General features: G+C 48.2%; 1 protein-coding gene across 3 annotated transcripts in view; it reads right to left on the reverse strand.

The window, feature by feature from the left end:
• The window catches only part of LOC128684751 (discoidin domain-containing receptor 2-like), a 437,491-nt gene that overhangs the window by 208,279 nt on the left and 210,608 nt on the right, over positions 1-18,604 (reverse strand). For all 3 annotated transcript variants that reach the window (XM_070104357.1, XM_070104351.1, XM_070104350.1), the window contains exon 2: positions 8,539-8,644. In XM_070104357.1, coding sequence (XP_069960458.1) covers positions 8,539-8,644 — 106 coding nt within the window. The remainder of the gene's footprint in view (positions 1-8,538; positions 8,645-18,604) is intronic.

The following is an 18,604-nucleotide window of genomic DNA, read 5'->3' on the forward strand; positions in this document are numbered from 1 at the left end:
CTTATGCAAAGGAGCTTCGTCTGCACTCTTTAAGGCCTCTGGTATTTCACCTAGATCTAGGCTCTTTTTCCAAAGAATCCTTAGGGCTCGTGCTAGTGGTATTTTGCACTTCTTTATGAAGAGAGCATTCTATTAATCTGGTCCAGGTTCTGAATATGTGGGCATGTTAGCCATTTCATTTTCGAAATCTATGGGATCTGTACTAATATCGGTTAGTTGATCTGCAATGGCCTTCTGCTGCAGTGAAAAATGTTTCTGCTTTCTCAATCTTGTGTTAAAGTCTTCACAGACTTCCTGGTCACTCTTAGTGAGCTCTCCTCCTTCCTTCCTCAGCCTGATCACCTGGTCCTTGACTGTTATTTTCCTCCTGATTTTACTGTGTAACAACTTTGGGTCAGACTTGGCTTTTGATGCTATATCATTCTCATATTGCTATTAGGTCTCTCTCCCTATCCATGCATATAAGGTTCTGGTTGAGTCCTTTGCCTTGTATACGTTTTCCATGCTCTAGCATACTTGTCTTTAGCCTCCTTACACCTCCTTACATCTCTGGCCTTTCCATTTTTTCTTACCATTTATTATGAACTTCTCCACTGCTTCCCTGCACTTTGTGGTCACTTGTTCTATTATTTCACTTACTGTCTTTCCCTTTATTTCACTTACCCACTGCACCTAATACAAGAATTGCCTCATACTTGTACAGTCCCTTTTTTGAAGCTTGGCTTCTTCTGTCCTTCTCGTGCTGCTTCATTCTCCTTTGTTAACTCTACAAGGTATTCAAAACTCAGGAACATCTTGGCTTGGTCTCTCGCTGTTCAGTGGTGGGTTGTACATCATTGCTATCATTCACCTTCGAATCCCCGGTCTGAAGCGTTCCTACTATGAAGTCACCTGCTTCCCCTCTATCCAATCCTCCCATTTTCTCAAAACTCCACTGGGTTTTGATAAGCAGTGCAACTCCTCCTACCCCTCTGTTCCCTCTATCTTTCCTCATGATTTGATATCCATTTGGAAAGATTACATCTGTTATAATCCCCATGAACTTTGTCTCTGTGAGTGCTATGATGTCCTGGGATGCCCCAGCTATGTTTTTGACTCTTCTCAATCTCATTAGTTATTCCATCTGCACTGGTGTACCATATATTCAGCTTCCTTTCCAGTACTGTATTTTGGGAGGAGGGAGGGGATGGGGCAGACTGGGGGTGTGGAAGGCAGGGCGGGATGTTATGAAAGGCTGCTGTGATGGTGAAATTAGTGCTGGGGGGATGGGCTGTGGAGTGTAGCTTGTTTTTGGTTATTGTGCTTAGTTGATATGGGGTGGTAGGGGCTGAGCGAGTTCTGTGAGCATCTGTGTTTGGTGTTTCCCTGAGGCTGAGCTTTCCTGTCTGTAAATGTCTGTCCTGTCGCTCATTCCTTCCACTGGTGTCTTCTTACTCTCACTCTTAGTTATTCCCATTCTTTTTGTGTTCTGTCACAGTCAAGGTACATTTGCTGATATTCTTGGGAGTCCTTTAATGGAGGTTTAGGTTGTAGTATTCTGTTTTGTACCGCTTCTGTCTTAAATGTCAGTTTGACTAGGCGATTGTTTTCCCTTGAGTACCCGTGAAGTCTGTGAAAATTTGTTACCTGGGACATGTTCCTCTCTCCTGTTATTGCAATGATGTTATCTCTTTTTCCTTCAAGTGTCTTTCATCATCGTTCATCCCTTCAGCCAACTGAAACTCATGAGCAATTATTGACCTCTTTCTCTCTTCCCATTTCTTTTCCCTCCGTATCTCTGGATCTGATTTATGCATATCTTTTGTTACTTCCCTTATCATCTCCTGGACACCCTGGAGGCCTGATATTACTTCTACAAGAGACTTCTAAGCTCCTTCCCCTCCTTCAGTTCCTTTGCTGTTTGCTGATGTTTGTTTTTCCACCATCTTGCTCCTTTCGGTCGTCTTTATATCATGCTTCAGCTTTCCAGTTCTTCCTCCAGGCTCTGTATATTTGCCTCAGCAGCTCCAGCTCGTAACTCCCACTTCTTGCACTCTTCATATATCTTCTTCACCATTGTATTGCAAAACTCTTAAAGCATTTACTCCCATTCCTATTCCATTTTGCTCTTGAGTCTTTCTGTGCATTCTTCCTTCTCAAAACAGCCATCCTCGGTTCCCTTGCCTCTACGTTCTCCCTTTTGAGAAACCATTTTTTGTTTTATTCTGTTAGGATGCTCTAGTTTCTGCAGTCTGTAAACTTTATGTAGAGGTGTGTGTGTGTGTGTGTGTGTACTCACCTAGTGTGTGTGTGTGTGTGTGTGTGTGTGTGTGTGTGTGTGTGTGTGTGTGTGTGTGTGTGTGTGTGTGTGTGTGTGTGTGTGTGTGTGTCTGTGTGTATCCTTTCCTCTTTCCTACTACTTTCCCTCTCTCCCTCCTTCTCTACATCCCTCCCTCTCTACATCCCTCCCTCTCTACATCCCTCCCTCTCTACATCCCTCCCTCTCTACATCCTTCCCTCTCTACATCCCTCCCTCTCTACATCCCTCCCTCTCTACATCCCTCCCTCTCTACATCCCTCCCTCTCTACATCCCTCCCTCTCTACATCCCTCCCTCTCTACATCCCTCCCTCTCTACATCCCTCCCTCACTATCTACTACCCTTCCTCTTTCTCAGTGAAGTCAGTTAGACCCTTCTAGCCCTCAATACGTCAACAATGTTCTTCAATACTTACGAAGAATTTACCTTCCGAAACTTTGTGTGCGAACAAGAAGAGCGTAACCCTCCCAGCTGGAGGTGGGGAGGGTGGAGCACAGGAGACTAACTCTTACAGCGGGTGTAGAGAAGATTGAAGATGCCAGGAGGCGCCCCCTCCACAGGTTATGCCTGGGAATGCTAAGCAGAGTGTCCTCTATGCCTGGGGGCATTATGAACATCATATATGAGCACTCAGAGTAGACAAGGACGGGGGAAAACGAGGGAGGGAACGACGAAGGGAAGGAGGGAGGGGCAGGCAGTAAGCGAAGGAGGAAGGAGGGAGGACGGGGAGAAGGGGGTGAGAAGGAGCAAAGGACAGAAGGAGGTACAGTTCTTGGGACTTCAAGCACTTCCAGTAATTTAGGTGCTTGACTGAGTGTATAAGAGCTACGAAGGTTCTCCGTACAATTTCCAGCTCTGTAATTTCGTTTGCCTTGAAGGGATGTCGTCAGTGCACAACATTACTCCGGCCTTCAAAGAATCAGTGACCTGAAGACTATCATCATTAGCTTGCCATCTCTTGTTTTGAAGGTTCTAGTTATCCAATCGATCATTTCTCTTACAGCTGCCATAATAACATTGTTGTGCTCCTTGAAGGTGAGATCTTCTGACATTATCACTCCCAGGTCTCTCACGTTTGACTTACCTTTTAATGAATATTATGAGTTTGTATTGTACTCTGTTCTTGTGTTTTTTATTTCTGCCATTCTTCCGTGACGTAATAACTGAAATTTGTCTTCACTGAACATCATTATAAGAGGTTGGACGAGGAAACAAAGAGGAAGATGCCAACAGGAACAGCATATACAGAAAGGTACTAACAGAAACAGCATCAACAGGGGGATACCAATAGGAGCAGCATAAACAGGAAGGTACTAACAGGAGCAGCATAAACAGGAAGATACCAACAGGAGCAGCATAAACAGGTGGGCACTAACAGGAGCAGAACAAACAGGCAGATACCATCACAGTAACTACTAAACAGGAAGATACCATCACAGTACCTTAACAATAAGCAGGAAAATACCATCACAGAACTAACTAACTAGTGTGACGTCTGGAGTTACATAAGTTAGCTGGTGACGGAGGCGACAATTTTGGCCAAGACTTACCCAGAACTTCGACACCGTAGACTGGAGTCGACAGGCAAATGTGAAAACCTATCTGCAATTGACTATTTTTTAACTGCCTATTTGTGGCCACAGTAGTAGAGTTATGCTCGTGTCCTCGCGTCTTCAATACTCTCACCATCATTATTAACATTCCAGTGGTTGTAACACGTATTAATTCTTCCTTTCAAAGCATTCCACTTGACAACCAATCCCCTTGTTTTCCCCCTCAACTTGTAACTCTGTCCTCTTCGTGTTATCTCTGTTGAAGGGTCTAAGAAATCTTTATCTGCACGCTGAAGGTCTTCCAAGACCCCTTCATGCAGCTATCACCTCTCTGGGTCTCCTGCTATCAGCCAACCTGGGTAACTTTAATATCTTCAACATTTCCATGCTGCTTCCTCTTCAACTCTGTCAGCCATTTTGCACGTCTTCCTGGAACATTTTCTAACTTATCTACATGTTTTTCCAGGCGCCACATTGCTGCATATTTCATTTTTGGTTTAAAGTAGATAACAAACAAACTTTTTTTTCACGTCACCATCCAAATATTTGAAAGGTATTTCGCAGTTTGCCAGTTTAGCAAATGGATTTTTTTTTACGTGAGAAATGGGTTGATCTTGTAATGTGTTGGAACACAGCGACCCGCTCGCGTTGATGGCGTCACTGTTATGTAAGAAAACTGGTCTCCGGACGACTGGTCTCCGGACCACTGGTGTCCGGACCACTGGTGTCCGGACCACTGGTGTCCGGACCACTGGTCTCCGGACCACTGATCTCCGGACGACTGGTCTCCGGACCACTGATCTCCGGACGACTGGTCTCCGGACCACTGGTGTCCGGACCACTGATCTCCGGACGACTGGTCTCCGGACCACTGGTCTCCAGACCACTGATCTCCGGACCACTGGTCTCCGGACCACTGGTGTCCGGATCACTGGTGTCCGGGCCACTGGTGTCCGGACCACTGGTGTCCGGACCACTGGTCTCCGGACCACTGGTCTCCGGACCACTGGTCTCCGGACCACTCAGGACTGAAAGTGGCGGTGTAACTATAGAACTGTGTGTGTATGTGCTCACTTAATTGTGGTTGCAGGGGTCAATCCACAGCTCCTGGCCCCGCCTGTTCATTGGTCGCTAATAGGTCCACACTCTCCCTGCTCCATGAGCTTCATCATACCTCTTCTTAAAGCTATGTATGGATTCTACCTCCACTACATCACTCTCCAGACTGTTCCACTTCTTGACAACTCTGTGGCTGAAGAATTGCTTCCTAACATCCCTTTGACTCATCTGTGTTTGTGTTTATGTGTGTGTGTGTGTGTGTGTGTGTGTGTGTGTGTGTGTGTGTGTGTGTAAAAGAGGTGAGGAAAGTCTTATCTGGTCTTCAAGACTTCAGCTCTCAGTCTTGCTACTCCCACCTCCACTCCTCCTCTTACAGTCTTGATTAATGTCCAACCTCGCTAATGACTTGATCGATCTCGCTCAAATGAAGCGACTACTGAATAAATCATTACTTAATCTATCTGGCCAGGGTGGACCTATCTCTCCTCCCTTCTCCTTTCCTTCCGCCAGATAAACTGGGCGATAACTGTAGAGATAAGACTCGTTAGCTTCGTACTTCGCAAGATTCGCTAGGCCTAGGCTCCCTCCACCGCCAGGTACGTCCTCCGGGATGGAGGGCGGGGGAGGGGAAGGAAAGGTTGAACCCCACGAAGTTCCTCTGATATTTGGTGGAGGGTTGTATCCTTCCACCACCGTCAACTATGTTCTCTGGAAGATTAGGGAAGGGGGACTGAGAACTCAACATGGATGGTAATGGTGGGGGATGAGAAGTGGTGAGTGATGGTAGTGGTAGGTGATGGTAGGGGTGGGTGATGGTACTGGTAGGTGATGGTAGAGGTGGGTGATGGTAGTGGTGGGTGATGGTAGGGGTGGGTGATGGTAGGGGTGGGTGAAGGTAGTGGTGGATGATGGTAGGGGTGGGTGAATGCAGTGGTGGGTGATGGTTGGGGTGGGTGAATGTAGTGGTGGGTGATGGTAGGGGTGGGTGAATGTAGTGTGAATGTAGTGGTGGATGATGATAGGGGTGGGTGAATGAGTGGTGGGTGATGGTAGGGGTGGTGAATGATGATGGTTGGGGTGGGTGAATGTAGTGGTGGGTGATGGTAGGGGTGGGTGAATGTAGTGGTGGGTGATAGGGGTGGGTGAATGTAGTGGTGGATGATAGTAGGGGTGGGTGAATGTAGTGGTGGGTGATAGAAGGGGTGGGTGAATGTAGTGGTGGGTGATAGTAGGGGTGGGTGCTGGAGGGGGTGGGTGGATGTGATTGGATAAGTGGATGGTGAGGGAGAGTGAGGATAGGGGTGGTGGATAAACAGTGACGGGATGAGGGTAGATGGTAGTGGTTGGTTGGTTTAGATAATGGGAAGTTTAAAACCTATCTACTACACGAGTGTCATTAACTCTACCAGTCAAGAATACATTAATACCCGAACAGGTTAGGTTCGGCTGGGTTAGGTTAGATAAGATTAGATTAGATTAGGTTAGGTTAGGTTAGGTTAAGTTAGGTTATGGTAGGTTAGACTACGTTAGGCTAGGCTAGGTTAGGTTAGGCTAAGCTAGGTTAGGCTAGGTTAGGTTAGGTTAGGTTAAGCTAGGTTAGGTTAGGTTAAGCTAGGTTAGGTTAGGTTAAGCTAGGTTAGGTTAAGCTAGGTTATGTTAAGCTAGGTTAGGTTAGGTTAAGCTAGGTTAGGTTAGGTTAAGCTAGGTTAGGTTAGGTTAGGTTAGGTTACGTTACGTTACGTTACGTTAGGTTACGTTAAGATAGGTTATGTTAGGTTAAGCTAGGTTAGGTTAGGTTAGGTTAGGTTAGGTTAGGTTAGGTTAGGTTAGGTTAGGTTAGGTTAGGTTAAGCTAAGTTAGGTTAGGTTAGGTTAGGTTAGGTTAGGTTACGTTAGGTTAGGTTACGTTAAGCTAGGTTATGTTAGGTTAAGCTAGGTTAGGTTAGGTTAGGTTAGGTTAGGTTAGGTTAGGTTAGGTTAGGTTAGGTTAGGTTAGGTTAAGCTAGGTTAAGCTAGGTTAGGTTAGGTTAGGTTAGGTTAGGTTAGGTTAGGTTAGGTTACGTTACGTTACGTTAGGTTAAGCTAGGTTAGGTTAGGTTAGGTTAGGTTAGGTTAGGTTAGGTTAGGTTAAGCTAGGTTAGGTTAGGTTAGGTTAGGTTAGGTTAGGTTAGGTTAAGCTAGGTTAGGTTAGGTTAAGCTAGGTTAGGTTAGGTTAGGTTAAGCTAGGTTAGGTTAGGTTAGGATAGGTTAGGTTAGGTTAGGTTAGGTTAGGTTAGGTTAGGTTAGGTTAGGTTAGGTTAGGTTAGTTTAGGTTAAGTTAGGTTAGGTTAGGTTAGATTATGCCTCCCTCTTGACCCTCGTTATGTCTATAATATGTGACTGTCACTGTTTATCACTTCTTCCTGTTTTTTTATGTCTCTTCACCTCTTGTACCGGTGAACCATCACCAAGCAGCGCTTAGGTTAGGTTAGGTTAGGTTAGGTTAGGTTAGGTTAGGTTAGGTTAGGTTAGGTTAGGTTAGGTTAGGTTAGGTTAGGTTAGGTTAGGTTAGGTTAGTTTAGGTTAGGTTAGGTTAGGTTAGGTTAGGTTAGGTTAGGTTAGGTTAGGTTAGGTTAGGTTAGGTTAGGTTAGGTTAGGTTAGGTTAGGTTAGGTTAGGTTAGGTTAGGTTAGGTTAGGTTAGGTTAGGTTAGGTTAGGTTAGGTTAGGTTAGGCTAGGTTAGGTTAGGTTAGGTTAGGTTAGGTTAGGTTAGGTTAGGTTAGGTTAGGTTAGGTTAGGTTAGGTTAGGTTAGGTTAGGTTAGGTTAGGTTAGGTTAGGTTAGGTTAGGTTAGGTTAGGTTAGGTTAGGTTAGGTTAGGTCAGAGAGAGAGAGAGAGAGAGAGAGAGAGAGAGAGAGAGAGAGAGAGAGAGAGAGAGAGAGATGCCTCCCTCTTGACCCTCGGTATGTCTATAATATGTGAGAGACTTCTTCCTGAGAGAGAGAGAGAGAGATTAAATGCTTCATGTCGTTTCAACAAAGTAACTCGTAAATCAATCCTCACTCTTTCAATACAACACAAAATTACGTAACCCATACCCAAAAAAAAAAAAAAATAAAGGTACATAATATGAGAGCCTCGTATTGGTAAAGACACAGCGGAAATCACTATCTTTCAACCAATCACAAGCCGGGTAATCCCGGAACACCAGCGGGTCAAGTCCTCCCAACTAATCAAAACTCTGCAAATTTGGCGCGAGGAGGAACGACTCCCGGCCAATGAAATGTTGGGAAATTTGGCGCGCGAGAAGGCAGGCTCCCCAGCCAATGAGAGATGCCAGAAGATTTGGCGCGAGATGAGTAAGCCGCCTCTGCCAATAGAAATCCTGGATATCTGGCGGGAAAGGTTCAACCTTCACTGGGGTCTAACCGTAAACACAGCAACTGGATACAATTAATCGACACGTAACATAGAGACTGCAGTCTCTCTCAGTGTATAAGAACACATTTGACTTCGTAGATTTTTTGAGTTAATATCTTTTAAGTTTATGTTCAAAAGGTTGACAGCTGTCTTGAAGAGCATCTTGCAAGCAACAGACCTTGAAACTAAAGAGTGGAGGAAGAGAGAGAGAGAGAGACAGACAGACACAGACCTTGCAGAGACGGGGCCGGTGACGGAGACATCATATGAAGACGATGCAGTGATCTGAACATCCTTGATCTTGCCAGACTCCATACCCAGGGCCGCCCCACACGACGCTGGAAAATACAAGAAATACTGTTAATACCATAGTTTATGTGTATGTGCGTATGTATGTGCGTATGTGTGTGTGTGTGTTTGTGTGTGTGTGTGTATGTGTGTGCTCACCTAATTGTGGTTGCAGGGGTCGAGACTCAGATCCTGGCCCCACCTCTTCACTGAACGTTACTAGGTCTTCTCTCTCCCTGCTCCATGAGCTGCATCATACCTCGTGTTAAAGCTATGTATAGTTCCTGCCTCCACTACATCATTTGCTAGACTATTCCACTTCCTGACTACTCTGTAACTGAAGAAATACTTCCTAACATCCCTTTAACTCATCTGAGTCTTCAACTTCCGAGTGTGACCCCTTGTTTCCGTGTCCCCTCTCCAGAGCATCCTGTCTCTGTCCACTTTGTCTATTCCACGCAGCATTTTGTAAGTCGTTATCATGTCTCCCCTAACCCTCCTGTCCTCCACTGTCGTCAGGCCAATTTCCCTTAACCTTTCTTCGTAGGACATTCCCCTTAGCTCTGGAACTAACCTTATTGCAAACCTTTGCACTTTCTCTAATTTCTTGACATGCTTGACCCGGTGTGGGGTTCCAAACAGCTGCTACATACTCCAGTATGGGCCTCACATACACGGTGTACAGTGTCTTGAAAGATTCCTTACTAAGGTAACGGAACGCTGTTATTAGGTTTGCCAGGCGCCCATATGCTGCAGCAGATATCTGGTTGATGTGTGCTTCCGGAGACGTGCTCGTTGTTATACTAACCCCAAGATATTTCTCCTTGAGTGAGGTTTGCAGTCTTTGGCCACCTAGCCTATACTCCGTCTGCGGTCTTCTTTGACTTTCCCCGATCTTCATGACTGCATTTGGCGGGATTAAATTCGAGAAGCCAGTTGGTGGACCAGGTGTCCAGTCTGTCCATATCTCTTTGAAGTCCTGCCTGTGTGTGTGTGTGTGTGTGTGTGTGTGTGTGTGTGTGTGTGTCTGATATAATGACACGCTGATAAAAAGTAAATGAGAAATTACATAGTTAAATAAAAGTCCATTTGAACCTCAGTCAGAGGCACCAATGTACGGAGGTTCTCTTACGAAGAGAACCTCTGACAGGAGTTGTCATATAGTGAAGAAGACTGAGAAAGTTTGCCAGGAGACCTAAACTGCAGGTCCTGGTACCTGAAGGACCTGACGGGTCCTGGGGGGTCAGCGCCCCCGAAGCACGATCCCAGACCAGGCTACTGAATTACAACTAGGCTGGAGTTGTTCATGTCGGAGGATGGAACAAAAAAAAGAGAAGACAGGGTACGGAGTACAGAGGTTGGTGGAAGCAATTCCATGCAGAACTTTAAGAGCAGGTACGACTGGCGTCCAAGAGGCCAGGACTGTCTAGTGAAGACAAGTCAGACATTAAGAAGAGGAAGGAAAAAATAAACTCTTCTCTTCCTCTCCTCCTTCTTCATCACCTTCTCTTCCTCTCCTCCTTCTTCATCACCTTCTCTTCCTCTCCTCCTCCTTCATCACTTTCTCTTCCTCTTCGTCTTTCCTATCATCTTCATTTCCTTCACTCAATAACTTCATTAAGGTTTAACACCTTTGATAAAACTTAGTTTTAAACGTTTTAATAAGTAATGGTTTATTGATGAGGAGTGGGGGTAGAAGGAGGGGAGAGGACAGAGTGGGTGGGGGGAAGAGAGGGGAGAGAAGAGAGTGAGTGGTGAAAGGAGAGGGGAGAGAAGAGAGTGGGTGGGAGAAGGAGAGGGGAGAGGAGGAGTGAAGTAGAGTGGAGGGGAGGGGAGGGGAGGGGAGGGGAGGGGAGGGGAGGGGAGGGGAGGGGAGGGGAGGGGAGGGGAGGGGATGGGATAGGGGGAGGATGAGTCAGACATCTGGAGGTGGATAAGTTAAATTTGATTTATGGAGGTAATTAAACTGACGAGGGTAGTGACGTGTACCTTGACGGTGGTGCCTTACTGTCTACCAGCAGTGACGTGTACCTTGACGGTGGTGCCTTACTGTCTACCAGCAGTGACGTGTACCTTGATGGTGGTGCCTTACTGTCTACCAGCAGTGACGTGTACCTTGACGGTGGTGCCTTACTGTCTACCAGCAGTGACGTGTACCTTGACGGTGGTGCCTTACTGTCTACCAGCAGTGACGTGTACCTTGACGGTGGTGCCTTACTGTCTACCAGCAGTGACGTGTACCTTGACGGTGGTGCCTTACTGTCTACCAGCAGTGACGTGTACCTTGACGGTGGTGCCTTGCTGTCTACCAGCAGTGACGTGTACCTTGACGGTGGTGCCTTACTGTCTACCAGCAGTGACGTGTACCTTGACGGTGGTGCCTTACTGTCTACCAGCAGTGACGTGTACCTTGACGGTGGTGCCTTACTGTCTACCAGCAGTGACGTGTACCTTGACGGTGGTGCCTTACTGTCTACCAGCAGTGACATGTACCTTGACGGTGGTGCCTTACTGTCTACCAGCAGTGACGTGTACCTTGATGGTGGTGCCTTACTGTCTACCAGCAGTGACGTGTAACTTGATGGTGGTGCCTTACTGTCTACCAGCAGTGACGTGTACCTTGATGGTGGTGCCTTACTGTCTACCAGCAGTGACGTGTACCTTGATGGTGGTGCCTTACTGTCTACCAGCAGTGACGTGTACCTTGATGGTGGTGCCTTACTGTCTACCAGCAGTGACGTGTACCTTGACGGTGGTGCCTTACTGTCTACCAGCAGTGACGTGTACCTTGACGGTGGTGCCTTACTGTCTACCAGCAGTGACGTGTACCTTGATGGTGGTGCCTTACTGTCTACCAGCAGTGACGTGTACCTTGATGGTGGTGCCTTACTGTCTACCAGCAGTGACGTGTACCTTGATGGTGGTGCCTTACTGTCTACCAGCAGTGACGTGTACCTTGATGGTGGTGCCTTACTGTCTACCAGCAGTGACGTGTACCTTGACGGTGGTGCCTTACTGTCTACCAGCAGTGACGTGTACCTTGATGGTGGTGCCTTACTGTCTACCAGCAGTGACGTGTACCTTGACGGTGGTGCCTTACTGTCTACTAGCAGTGACGTGTACCTTGATGGTGGTGCCTTACTGTCTACCAGCAGTGACGTGTACCTTGACGGTGGTGCCTTACTGTCTACCAGCAGTGACGTGTACCTTGATGGTGGTGCCTTACTGTCTACCAGCAGTGACGTGTACCTTGACGGTGGTGCCTTACTGTCTACCAGCAGTGACGTGTACCTTGACGGTGGTGCCTTACTGTCTACCAGCAGTGACGTGTACCTTGACGGTGGTGCCTTACTGTCTACCAGCAGTGACGTGTACCTTGATGGTGGTGCCTTACTGTCTACCAGCAGTGACGTGTACCTTGACGGTGGTGCCTTACTGTCTACCAGCAGTGACGTGTACCTTGACGGTGGTGCCTTACTGTCTACCAGCAGTGACGTGTACCTTGATGGTGGTGCCTTACTGTCTACCAGCAGTGACGTGTACCTTGACGGTGGTGCCTTACTGTCTACCAGCAGTGACGTGTACCTTGATGGTGGTGCCTTACTGTCTACCAGCAGTGACGTGTACCTTGACGGTGGTGCCTTACTGTCTACCAGCAGTGACGTGTACCTTGATGGTGGTGCCTTACTGTCTACCAGCAGTGACGTGTACCTTGATGGTGGTGCCTTACTGTCTACCAGCAGTGACGTGTACCTTGACGGTGGTGCCTTACTGTCTACCAGCAGTGACGTGTACCTTGACGGTGGTGCCTTACTGTCTACCAGCAGTGACGTGTACCTTGACGGTGGTGCCTTACTGTCTACCAGCAGTGACGTGTACCTTGACGGTGGTGCCTTACTGTCTACCAGCAGTGACGTGTACCTTGACGGTGGTGCCTTACTGTCTACCAGCAGTGACGTGTACCTTGACGGTGGTGCCTTACTGTCTACCAGCAGTGACGTGTACCTTGACGGTGGTGCCTTACTGTCTACCAGCAGTGACGTGTACCTTGACGGTGGTGCCTTACTGTCTACCAGCAGTGACGTGTACCTTGACGGTGGTGCCTTACTGTCTACCAGCAGTGACGTGTACCTTGACGGTGGTGCCTTACTGTCTACCAGCAGTGACGTGTACCTTGACGGTGGTGCCTTACTGTCTACCAGCAGTGACGTATACCTTTATGGTGGTGCCTTACTGTCTACCAGCAGTGACGTGTACCTTGACGGTGGTGCCTTACTGTCTACCAGCAGTGACGTGTACCTTGATGGTGGTGCCTTACTGTCTACCAGCAGTGACGTGTACCTTGATGGTGGTGCCTTACTGTCTACCAGCAGTGACGTGTACCTTGACGGTGGTGCCTTACTGTCTACCAGCAGTGACGTGTACCTTGACGGTGGTGCCTTACTGTCTACCAGCAGTGACGTGTACCTTGACGGTGGTGCCTTACTGTCTACCAGCAGTGACGTGTACCTTGATGGTGGTGCCTTACTGTCTACCAGCAGTGACGTGTACCTTGATGGTGGTGCCTTACTGTCTACCAGCAGTGACGTGTACCTTGATGGTGGTGCCTTACTGTCTACCAGCAGTGACGTGTACCTTGATGGTGGTGCCTTACTGTCTACCAGCAGTGACGTGTACCTTGACGGTGGTGCCTTACTGGCTACCAGCAGTGACGTGTACCTTGACGGTGGTGCCTTACTGTCTACCAGCAGTGACGTGTACCTTGATGGTGGTGCCTTACTGTCTACCAGCAGTGACGTGTACCTTGATGGTGGTGCCTTACTGTCTACCAGCAGTGACGTGTACCTTGATGGTGGTGCCTTACTGTCTACCAGCAGTGACGTGTACCTTGACGGTGGTGCCTTACTGTCTACCAGCAGTGACGTGTACCTTGATGGTGGTGCCTTACTGTCTACCAGCAGTGACGTGTACCTTGATGGTGGTGCCTTACTGTCTACCAGCAGTGACGTGTACCTTGATGGTGGTGCCTTACTGTCTAAAAGCAGTGACGTGTAACTTGATGGTGGTGCCTTACTGTCTACCAGCAGTGACGTGTACCTTGATGGTGGTGCCTTACTGTCTACCAGCAGTGACGTGTACCTTGACGGTGGTGCCTTACTGTCTACCAGCAGTGACGTGTACCTTGACGGTGGTGCCTTACTGTCTACCAGCAGTGACGTGTACCTTGATGGTGGTGCCTTACTGTCTACCAGCAGTGACGTGTACCTTGACGGTGGTGCCTTACTGTCTACCAGCAGTGACGTGTACCTTGACGGTGGTGCCTTACTGTCTACCAGCAGTGACGTGTACCTTGACGGTGGTGCCTTACTGTCTACCAGCAGTGACGTGTACCTTGACGGTGGTGCCTTATTGTCTACCAGCAGTGATGTGTACCTTGACGGTGGTGCCTTACTGTCTACCAGCAGTGACGTGTACCTTGACGGTGGTGCCTTACTGTCTACCAGCAGTGACGTGTACCTTGACGGTGGTGCCTTACTGTCTACCAGCAGTGACGTGTACCTTGACGGTGGTGCCTTACTGTCTACCAGCAGTGACGTGTACCTTGATGGTGGTGCCTTACTGTCTACCAGCAGTGACGTGTACCTTGATGGTGGTGCCTTACTGTCTACCAGCAGTGACGTGTACCTTGACGGTGGTGCCTTACTGTCTACCAGCAGTGACGTGTACCTTGACGGTGGTGCCTTACTGTCTACCAGCAGTGACGTGTACCTTGACGGTGGTGCCTTACTGTCTATCAGCAATGACGTGTACCTTGACGGTGGTGCCTTACTGTCTATCAGCAGTGACGTGTACCTTGACGGTGGTGCCTTACTGTCTACCAGCAGTGACGTGTACCTTGACGGTGGTGCCTTACTGTCCATCAGCAGTGACGTGTACCTTGACGGTGGTGCCTTACTGTCTATCAGCAGTGGTGTGCACCTTGACGGTGGTGCCTTACTGTCTACCAGCAGTGACGTGTACCTTAACGGTGGTGCCTTACTGTCTACCAGCAATGACGTGTACCTTGACGGTGGTGCCTTACTGTCTACCAGCAGTGACGTGTACCTTGACGGTGGTGCCTTACTGTCTACCAGCAATGACGTGTACCTTGTCGGTGGTTCCTTACTGTCGAACAGCAGTGACGTGTACCTTGACGGTGGTGCCTTACTGTCTATCAGCAATGACGTGTACCTTGACGGTGGTGCCTTACTGTCTACCAGCAGTGACGTGTACCTTGACGGTGGTGCCTTACTGTCTACCAGCAGTGACGTGTTCCTTGACGGTGGTGCCTTACTGTCCATCAGCAGTGACGTGTACCTTGACGGTGGTGCCTTACTGTCTATCAGCAGTGGTGTGCACCTTGACGGTGGTGCCTTACTGACTATCAGCAATGACGTGTACCTTGATGGTGGTGCCTTACTGTCTACCAGCAGTGACGTGTACCTTGACGGTGGTGCCTTACTGTCTATCAGCAGTGGTGTGCACCTTGACGGTGGTGCCTTACTGTCTACCAGCAGTGACGTGTACCTTGACGGTGGTGCCTTACTGTCTATCAGCAGTGGTGTGCACCTTGACGGTGGTGCCTTACTGTCTACCAGCAGTGACGTGTACCTTTACGGTGGTGCCTTACTGTCTATCAGCAGTGGTGTGCACCTTGACGGTGGTGCCTTACTGTCTATCAGCAGTGACGTGTACCTTGATAGTGGTTCCTTACTATCAGCAGTGACGTGTACCTTGACGGTGGTGCCTTACTGTCTACCAGCGGTGACCTGTACCTTGATGGTGGTTCCTTACTATCAGCAGTGACGTGTACCTTGACGGTGGTGCCTTACTGTCTACCAGCAGTGACGTGTACCTTGATGGTGGTGCCTTACTGTCTATCAGCAGTGACGTGTACCTTGACGGTGGTGCCTTACTGTCTACCAGCAGTGACGTGTACCTTACTGTTTACCAGCAGGGACGTGTACCTTGACGGTGGTGCCTTACTGTCTACCAGCAGTGACGTGTACCTTACTGTCTACCAGCAGTGATGTGTACCTTACTGTCTACCAGCAGTGACAGACAGGTAAGGTAGTGACGTGTACCTTACTGTCTGTTAGCAGTGATAGACAGGATTGGTAGTGACACGTATCTTACTGTCTACCAGCAGTGATAGACAGTTTACCTTGATGTGTGGTTCCTCTCCCTCCCTTCTCCTACCCCTGCTCCTCCCTCCCTCCCTCCCTCCCTCCCTCCCTCCCTGGCTTTCACAAGCGGAGACAAACCTACATAATGCACACTGACCTCCAATATTCATGGTTGTCAGTGAGGCTAAACCCTCACTGACCTCTACCCCCGCTGGGGAACTGTAGGAGATGGTGGCGGGTGTGGTGGGGAGGGTGGGAGAGTTGGGGAAGGTGGGGAGGTGCTGAGTGAATAGGATACAGGACCTGATCAACGAGGCTCTTGCTGCTGCCGCACGCAAACCAACGTACGAATTACAGCCCGGCTGGTCAGGTACTGACTTTAGGTGCTTGTCCAGTTTCCTCTTGAAGACAGCCAGGGGTCTATGTATGCTGGGAAGCAGTTGAACAGTGTTGGACCCCTGACACTCTCTGTGTACTCATGGCGTCCCTACTTATCACTACGGAGATGTTGCACCATGTGCCAATTTTTTTTTTTGCTTACGAAGGGAGTTATTTCTGTGTGCAGATTTGGGACCAGTTCTTCTTTAGATTTTTCAGGAGTAAATTATGACGTATCTTTCTCGCCTTCATTGCAAGGAGTACAGGTCAAGGGGCCTCAAACATTCCCAGAGGTGCATGCCTGTACTTAGACGTACAGTGAATCTGTACGTTCTCCACCTGCCTGGAGATGTGAAGGTAACAGCACTAGCAAGGAGAAGAGGAGAGGAGGATAACGAGAAAAAAGAAAGACCAGAAGAAGAGGAAGGAAGAAGTCCAGAAATAAGGGAGGATGAAAAAGGAGGAGGAGGAGCAGGAAGAGGGAAGAAGAAGCAAGACACACACACACACACACACACACATACACACACACACACACATACACACACACACACACACACACACACACACACACACACACACACACACACACACACACACACACACACACACACACACACACACACACACACACACACACACACACACACACACACACACAATCACAAACGAGAAAAATATAGGATAAAAAAAAATCGCCATAACCGGAATATGAGAGCCACGACGTGGACGTGTTCGCGTACCCGGAACCTCTTTTATCCGGAGGAAAATAAATCAAAATATCGAGTATAGGGTATAATATATATATATATATATATATATATATATATATATATATATATATATATATATATATATATATATATATATATATATATATATATATATATATATATATATATATATATATATATATATATATATATATATATCGTCGTAAAACAATATAAATAATATTTATAAATGATTTGCTAATGAAAAAACGGGATGTGGAGTGGAGGGAGGGGAGAGGGAGAAGAGAGGTGGGAGGGGAGGTGACGGGGGAGGGAGGGGAGAAGCGGAGAGGGAGGGGAGAAGCGGGGAGGGAGGGGAGAAGTGGAGAGGGAGGGGACAGGAGGGGAGAGGACAGGAATGAGGGGGTGTCCTTGTGACTGAAATATACTCCACCATTGAAATTATTGGCCAGAGTGAGCAATTCCCAAATGGGTTGCTGGGAATTACTTTAAGAGGAGAGGGGGGAGATGGGGAGAAAGAGGCAGAGTGCAGGGGAGAGGTGATGGGGAGAAAGGGGCATAGTGAAGGGGAGAGGTGATGGGGAAAAAGGGGCAGAGTGAAGGGGAGAGGTGAGATTTTAAAGGGAAGGGGCATGGTGAACCACGGTGCTTGCTAAACATCAAGAAAAGAAATGTGGGATGTCTAGAAGTACTTTTTAAGCCGGGGGGGAGAGAGTTATAGGGGAGGGGGGTGTAGAGGGGTTGTGGTTAGCAAGTCCACTTGCTGGCAGCCTCCCAAACACACACACACACACACACACACACACACACACACACACATACAGGGACGGGAAATCCTGTGTCACAAACCTACTGGAGTTCTATGACATGGTGACAGCAGTAAGACAAGAGAGAGAGGGGTGGGTGGATTGCATATTCTTGGACTGCAAGAAGGCGTTTGACAGAGTTCCACACAAGAGATTGGTGCAAAAACTGGAGGACCAAGCAGGGATAACAGGGAAGGCACTACAATGGATCAGGGAATACTTGTCAGGAAGACAGCAGCGAGTCATGGTACGTGGCGAGGTGTCAGAGTGGGCACCTGTGACCAGCGGGGTCCCACAGGGGTCAGTCCTAGGACCAGTGCTGTTTCTGGTATTTGTGAACGACATGAAGGAAGGAATAGACTCTGAGGTGTCCCTGTTTGCAGATGACGTGAAGCTGATGAGAAGAATTCACTCGATCGAAGACCAGACAGAACTACAAAGGGATCTGGACAGGCTGCAGACCTGGTCCAGCAATTGGCTCCTGGAGTTCAATCCCACCAAGTGCAAAGTCATGAAGATTGGGGTAGGGCAAAGACGACCGCAGACGGAGTACAGTCTATGGGGGCAGAGACTACAAACCTCACTCAAGGAAAAAGATCTTGGGGTGAGTATAACACCAGGCACATCTCCTGAAGCGCACATCAACCAAATAACTGCTGCAGCATATGGGCGCCTAGCAAACCTCAGAACAGCATTCCGACATCTTAATAAGGAATCGTTCAGGACCCTGTACACCGTGTACGTTAGGCCCATATTGGAGTATGCGGCACCAGTTTGGAACCCACACCTAGCCAAGCACGTAAAGAAACTAGAGAAAGTGCAAAGGTTTGCAACATGACTAGTCCCAGAGCTAAGAGGTATGTCCTACGAGGAGAGGTTAAGGGAAATCAACCTGACGACACTGGAGGACAGGAGAGATAGGAGGG

Source organism: Cherax quadricarinatus, chromosome 5 (assembly GCF_038502225.1).
Source record: "Cherax quadricarinatus isolate ZL_2023a chromosome 5, ASM3850222v1, whole genome shotgun sequence".
NCBI lineage: Eukaryota > Metazoa > Arthropoda > Malacostraca > Decapoda > Parastacidae > Cherax > Cherax quadricarinatus.